This window comes from Nicotiana tabacum, chromosome 21 (assembly GCF_000715075.1).
Source record: "Nicotiana tabacum cultivar K326 chromosome 21, ASM71507v2, whole genome shotgun sequence".
Lineage (NCBI taxonomy): Eukaryota > Viridiplantae > Streptophyta > Magnoliopsida > Solanales > Solanaceae > Nicotiana > Nicotiana tabacum.
The window spans coordinates 90,712,721-90,719,803 of NC_134100.1; the positions used below are offsets into that span (position 1 = coordinate 90,712,721).

The 7,083-nt window shown below is 34.7% G+C and overlaps 1 protein-coding gene across 1 annotated transcript; it reads right to left on the reverse strand.

The window, feature by feature from the left end:
• Nucleotides 1-4,626: 4,626 nt before the first annotated feature.
• On the reverse strand, nucleotides 4,627-6,193 carry LOC107830320 (uncharacterized). The gene is made up of 4 exons (XM_016657847.1): nucleotides 5,906-6,193; nucleotides 5,570-5,821; nucleotides 4,802-5,392; nucleotides 4,627-4,683 (listed from the first exon to the last, which is right to left on the reverse strand). Exons 1-4 carry the CDS (start codon nucleotides 6,191-6,193, stop codon nucleotides 4,627-4,629), a joined length of 1,188 nt encoding a protein of 395 aa, XP_016513333.1.
• Between the last annotated feature and the right edge of the window lie 890 nt (nucleotides 6,194-7,083).

The window sequence follows — 7,083 nt, forward strand, 5'->3', positions numbered from 1 at the left end:
AAAAAGACCGTTTAGCCCGGGTCCGTTTAATTTGGGCCCGACCCGGGACCAGGACCATTTGGATCGGCCCACTTAGCCTGTTTAGGCCCGGGACCGGTCCACTTGACACCCTTACCCTCATTTAATATGTACATACTTTTTAAAAATAAAATTAACAAATGTATCTAATTTTTGAGTAACTTGAAATACCCATGCCTTTCTCTTTTTCTTCATTGCTGTTTTCTTTTCACTGTATTCATGTCACCTTTATCTAGGAGTTTCGTTGCTGCTTTCTTTGTTGCAAAATGCCATTGTAGGTTTTGCTTAGGGTTTCTTGTTCTTTCTCTTAGTTGCATAATGGGTTTGTTAGATTTGTTATCGCTTGAAATTTTGATTACCGAGGTTTGTTCTTTATGATATTTGAAAGTTATTGTTTAAATTTGTGCTCATTTAGAGTAGATTTGGGCGTTAAATTGTTGTATTGGATTATTGAAATTAGAAAATCAAGTTTATTTTTCAGAACTTAAGATTCGAATTTTCTGAAGTTGCATTTGAAAGATAAAGAACTTAAGATTTGATTTCTGAAGTTGCATTAAAGAGATATAATTGCTTAAGATTCGAATTTTCAAGTTGCATTTGAAAGATAAAAGAACATAAGATTTAACTATGAAGTTGCATTGAAGAGATATAACTATTTAAGATTCGAATTTTCCGAAGTTGCGTTTGAAAGATAAAAGAACTTAAGATTTGACTTATGATGTTGTATTGTATAGATAGAACTACTTAAATTCCAGTGGACAAATTTTATGCAATGCGGATATAATTTCAATGGCTGCCCCAAAAGTGAATATCTGTAAAAATGCCTTTGATGTCGAGCAACTTGTGAATTCCTTTAGGAATATGTTAATGGATAATCTAAGTTTGTACGTCTTCAAAATATAAAAAATTATGCTGGATGGATTTTTTCATAATCATCATTTATATTTTGATTCTGTTAAGAAAAGTTTTGAGAAATAGCCCGACACTAAAATTTTGAATCTCAGGACCAGAATTTTGAAACACCTGAAATTCTAATTATCACCAAAAATTTCAGCCACAATGCTGAAAAATTTTGGTGATCCATCAGGATTTTGTGTGTTATGGTGATCACCGGGATTTGACTAGAAATTCTGATGACTGTTAGGAGCGTATTTTAAAATTCTGGCACCGTGCTATATTTTTAAATCTTTTATTGCTGGGATCAAATTGAGCTTAAAATAATTATCCTTTCCTACCCATTTGAAAATTATTTACAATATATATTTACCCAATTAAAAACTAATTACCCATACCTACCCACCCATTACCCATTTGGCTTAGCTTGACTTGGCTTAAATTGGCTTGGCTTGGCATGATTTAGTAGCTTAGTTTGACTTCATTTGGTTGGCTTTGACTGGATATTTAAAAGAAATGGGTAGGGGCAAATACATGGACTGGGGAGAATAAATAGTTTCCACTGCCTTGATATTTGCCAAAGATCCCCCAAAAAATCAACAATGCCACAAAAGTATCTCGTTTGTGTCATTCACCCTTAAAAATGTGAAGGTGAAATATATTTAGATAAATATCATGAGAACCAAAAATAAATTTTATTAATAACTAATGGACTAAATGTCACAATCCAATTTCCCCCTATAGACCGTGATGGTGCCCAACGTCGTCGCTAGATAAGCCAACGGTAAACTAGTCGTGTATTTGTTCCTTTTAATAATTTCAAAGTAGTTGATTTTTATTTAGGGATAATACATAAGATGCACTCTGTACTTGTCCGAAAAAGTCAGTTCCACATCTAACCTTCACGAGCTTCCTATTACCACCTTATCCTTGTCCAAAGTGAATTAAGTACCACATTGTGAAACATAATACCACTTTCATGGTGTGAGGTGTTCCACGCGCACATGCCACGTTAGTGCCATGTCAGAAATACAAGAAATTATTATTTTTATTATTTTTTCTTTTTCCTTTTTCATTCACATATTTTTCCTTTTTTCTTCCATAGCTACCACCAAAACCTCCATTACCAACGAGTTTCTTGCGGCTTGATGCTTGTTTCATTTGTTTTAATTTCTTTTAGTTTACAAGTTCAATCATTATGAAATTAACATCGAATTTAGTATTAGTGGTATTTGGACCAAATCACTTGGATCAAATTCCACACTGCACAAAGTATTTCAAGATAAGCAACCAAAACGCCACCACCAACTTCATCGGTGGAGTGTGCGTTTTTAGGCACCAATTTTTAGGCATAATAATTGATACTTTAATAATCTAGTTGGTGAAATTTGCTTAATATTGGGTTTTCACTATGTTTTGCATCTTAATTGAATCCTTTTCAAAAATGATGTGACAATATATATTGTGTCAGTTGGAGCAACTCTCTGAAATATCAGAACATTCTTAAACTCAAGATTTTTTCTCCACACGTTCAAGCAATTCTTGGATCTGTCAAGGCATTCTTAAACTTTAGGAATGTTTCATGGTTATTAATAAGGCGTGTCTTAACTGTGAGGGTGTTTGGATACACTTATATGAAGAAATGGTTGTAAAGATGAAGAAGAAAGGAAAATGGAGAAGAAGGAAGAGGGTATTGAGATGGAGAAGAAAGGGGGAGGGGCGGTGAAGATAAAGAGAAGGGGGGGGGGGGGAAAATCTGCTTTTGCCCTAGAAAAATCATATTTTTTTCTTTAAATTTGATAATAGGCACCTAATTTTTTCTTTCTTTTTTATTTTTGTCACATCAACTTTTGGAGTGGTATTAAATTCACTTTAGACAAGGATAGAGTGATAATAGGACGTCTGTAAAGGTTAAGTGTGAAACTGACGTTTCCGGACAAGTACATGATGCATCTTATGTATTATCCCTTTTATTTATTAAGAGAATGATCAGTAGAAAATTATGGTAAAGTAAAGCATAAACCAACGAAAGAGTAAATACAGTGAATTTAATACTCAAAACCATCAAGTGTGTACTAGCATATTCCCAACCCCCGGTGTCACAAGTATATGGGTAACTAGTAGAATATACAAAATCTCCTATACTACTGTATGGGATAAGATAGATAGAAAATAAATACAAAAGAGAGACTGCGGAGTGCTGCAGAACGGACACGGAAAACAGCTAACTACTATGCCTCGGGGTAACGGAGAATGCGCCTCAATGACCACCAGATGCACCTGTCTCAGATCCTGCACGATTAGTGTAGAAGTGTAGCGTGAGTAGGGGTGGACGTTCAGTCAGTTCAGTTCAGTTTGAAGAATTTCGGTTCGGTTATTTAGTTTTCGATTTTGTAAAAGTAGTAACCTAAACCGAACTGAAATAAGTTCGGTTCAGTTCGGTTTTCTAATTTTGGTTTGGTTTATTTCTAATCAGTTTTCGGTTTGAACATTATCATATTGGGCTCTTTCTATGTAATAATTGGACTGACGAATTTGTTGGTTTTCTTTCAAAATTTCGGTAAGTTAGAATAAACTGGTAAGTTTGTTAGAGTTAAAAGTCTTAATGAATGAGAAACTAAGAATAGACGATTGGGTTACTGATTTGGATTGGGTCTTTGATGGACTTCAAAATTGGGTCTATATTATTACCTATGGGCTTAACCTATATATAACTTAAAGAATTTATATGCTAATAATTCGATTTTTCGGTTAACCGAACCAAATAAATTAATAACCGAAACCAAACCGAAAAACTAAAATTTTAAAAGTTTAAATTGAAACTGACCGAAAAAATCGAATAAACGAAATCGAAATAAAAATATTTTCTATTCGTTCGGTTTCTTCGGTTCAGACCGAAATATGCTCACCCCTAAGCGTGAGTACATAAACAATATGTACCTAGTAAGTATCTAGTCTAACCTCGAAAAAGTAGTGACGAGGGGTCGACATCGACACTTACTATGGACCAATAAATGAAGTACATACATTCTAAATAGGCATGGAATACATCAATAATAATAACACAATAATGAATAGTAAACAAGTGATTATTTAACTAGAAGTCATTTTTTAAATATCCAATTAGCACATACTAACTTCAACAAATATGGGCCATCAAGTTTTATCATTTCTCAAGTCATGAAAGTAACATCAAGTGTAATCGGACCTCGAGTATTATCACACACGATTTATGTCGAGGTCGTACGGTCCGATCCAGAATAATGTGTATACTGCCGAGAGCCGACCGGCGCGAACCATAGATTGATCTATTATACTGTAGAGGCGTTCGGCCCGTTCCACAAGAAGAGAGAATACTTTACGAATTTTGATTTAACGGCTACTACAAGACTAATATACAAGGAGGCACAATTTCTACTACCAGTCAAGTAATCTGCCAAAACTCAAAGCAAGTGAAGTTCGGTCTTTACGAATTCTTTATCAAATTTCAATATGATTTAAGCACTTAAATTAACAAGTAGAGTGCAATTAATATAAGTAGTATATGATAGAGTCCTAAAACTACCCGGACATAAGTATGATTTGTAGCTACGCACGGACTCTCGTCACTTCGTGTGTACGTAGCACTCACAATTAGTAGCAAATAATAATTTAAAATACCTATGGGATAAATTCCATCTTACAAGGTTAGGCAAGAGACTTACCTCGATTCCCTTAATCTGGCTCTTCAACCTCACTAAAACTCTTCAAACGACACAGAGGACTCCGAAACTAACCAAAAGGCGTATAAACTAATAAATATATGCTAAAAATTTCATAATTTAGCTATTAGAGTAATTATCCAATCTAATTTGGAAGATTCCTAAAATTTACCCTCGGGCCCACGTGCCCAGATTCTGGAAATTTTCGAGAACTGAAGAATAAAAGACCAAGACATTCTATCATAAGCTTTTTCCATGTCAAGTTTAATGACGATATTGCCTCCTCTGTTCTCTTTGCTGATTCCCTGAATAATTTCTTGAGCTAACATCACATTTTCAGTAATTAATCTGCCCTTCATAAAGCCACTTTGATTGTCAGATATCAACTTAGACAAAATATGGTTTAACCTTTCAGCCAAGATCTTTGAAATGATCTTAGTCGTAAAATTTGTTAGACTGATAGGCCTTAATTCTGAAAAGTTTGAAGGAGATTCTACGTTGGGTATAAGTACCAAGCATGTATGAGAATAAAACTTGGTTAAATTCTTGCCATTGAAGAACTCGCGAACAAAGTCCATTATATCCTCCTTGATGATCTCCCAACATTTTTGAAAAAATACCCAATTAAAACTATCAAGGCCGGCAGCACTGTAAGCATTAAGCTTAAAAATTGCTTCTCTAACTTCAATGATACTAGGAATAGATGTTAATAGCTCATTATCTTCTACAGAAATAATTCTAGGAATGCAATCCAAAAGTGAATGATCCGTAATAGTGGCCTGAATATTGAAAAGTTTTTCAAAGTGTCTCACAACAGCTTTATTAATCCTATCGTCTCCCTGAACCCACCTGTTTCTGTGGTTCTTGATTCTGTGCAAGTGCAATCTTCTTCTTTTATCTCTTAGAACACTGTGAAAATATATACTGTTATAGTCCCCTTCCTGAAACTACTTCACCTGAGATTTTTGTTTGAGCAAAGTTTTCTGTAATCCCATCCATTTCACATATTCTGCATGAGCTTTATTCAGCTCTTCTCTGCTATCTTCTGTATTTTGTTGGAGATCTAGCTCTTCCAGTTGTTGTACCTTAGATTCCCAACTATTTAATTGTTCATATATGTCTCCAATGCTTTCTCTAGACCACTGACCAAGTTTCCTGCTCAATGTTTGCAACTTACTCTTCAATCTCCACATTGCATTACCACTAACCTGCATACTCCAAGAGCTCTGTACCACATTCAAAAAATCTGATTGTTGTGTCCAGAAATTTAGAAATCTAAAATATTTTATCACCTTTTGTTGCTCATTATGACACTTCATGAGTAAAGGCCTATGATCAGAACCTGTCCTCATTAAGTGTCTTACATAGTTGTGCTGAAATTTCTGTGACCATTGGTCATTAACAAGAATTCTGTCTAGCCTTTTCCATATTCTCTTCCTTGGTCTCCTATTATTGCACCAAGTATATTTAGCCCCTACATAACCTATATCAGTGAGACCACAAGATTCCATTGTAGTGATAAAATTAAAGCTTTTGTGAGCTCTATGAGGTCTCCCTCCAATCTTCTCTTCTGGATCCATAATAACGTTGAAGTCACCTCCAATACACCATGGACCATGAATACCACAACTTATATCTTCTATACTTGTCCAGAGGTCTTTCCTCCCTGTGAAAGTACACTTAGCATAAATTGCAGTAACATGAATCTCTTCATTGTTACCATATTGATTACTACTCAGAGTAATTTGTTGTTCTTTATTGGCAACCACCACTGCTTGACCATTCCAAAAATATCAAATTTGGCCATTGACATTAGCCAAGCAATGTTGAAAACCCCAAAACCTTTTATAGCCTTCTATCTTGTTACTACTAATGAAGGGTTCAAAAATAGCAACAAAGTCATTATTATTTTTGTTGATGAGATTTTTCAATTTGTGTATGGCCTTTTTAGACCTCACACCCTTAATATTCCAGAATATTGCATTAATCATGGAAAACTAGTGCTTGATTAACTAGTTTTTGTTCCTTCCCTCTGTGAGAAGGTGTACATTTTTCTCTGGATTTTCTTCCTTTTTTTCTTTGCCTACTTCTCCCTCTATCATCTGACATCCATTCATCACTTTCCTCAATTACATCTTCACTATGTATTTTTGAGTTGTCTTTTTCTGAGTAACTGTTGGAGTCTGGTGGAGCTATTGCAATCTCTCTCTCTGTAGTATTCTGTTTGTCGGCTCTATTGTGCTCGCTACTAAATAAATCTACAACAATTTGTATTGGTGGTTGGTCTTTCACTTCAGTATCAATACAATATACTTATTGGTAATAATATAACATATATATTGTTTCACATATTTGATGTGTGCTTATAAAGCACATGTATGGACGCAGGTAAAATTTTCCCGCTTGCATACTCTATTGTTGATTCAGAGAACGATGTATCTTGGGAATGGTTCTTCGAAAGATTTAGAGA

Bases quoted from the DNA above. Each gene is read 5' to 3' on its own strand.
- LOC107830320 (XM_016657847.1), bottom strand. From the start codon at position 6,193: ATGGATCCAGAAGAGAAGATTGGAGGGAGACCTCATAGAGCTCACAAA. The intron at 5,822-5,905 runs GTGATAAAATAT...TGGAGTATGCAG, and splicing joins GTCATAATGAGCAACAAAAG to GTTAGTGGTAATGCAATGTG. The intron at 4,684-4,801 runs GCACGTGGGCCC...CCTTTTGGTTAG, and splicing joins CGAAAATTTCCAGAATCTGG to TTTCGGAGTCCTCTGTGTCG.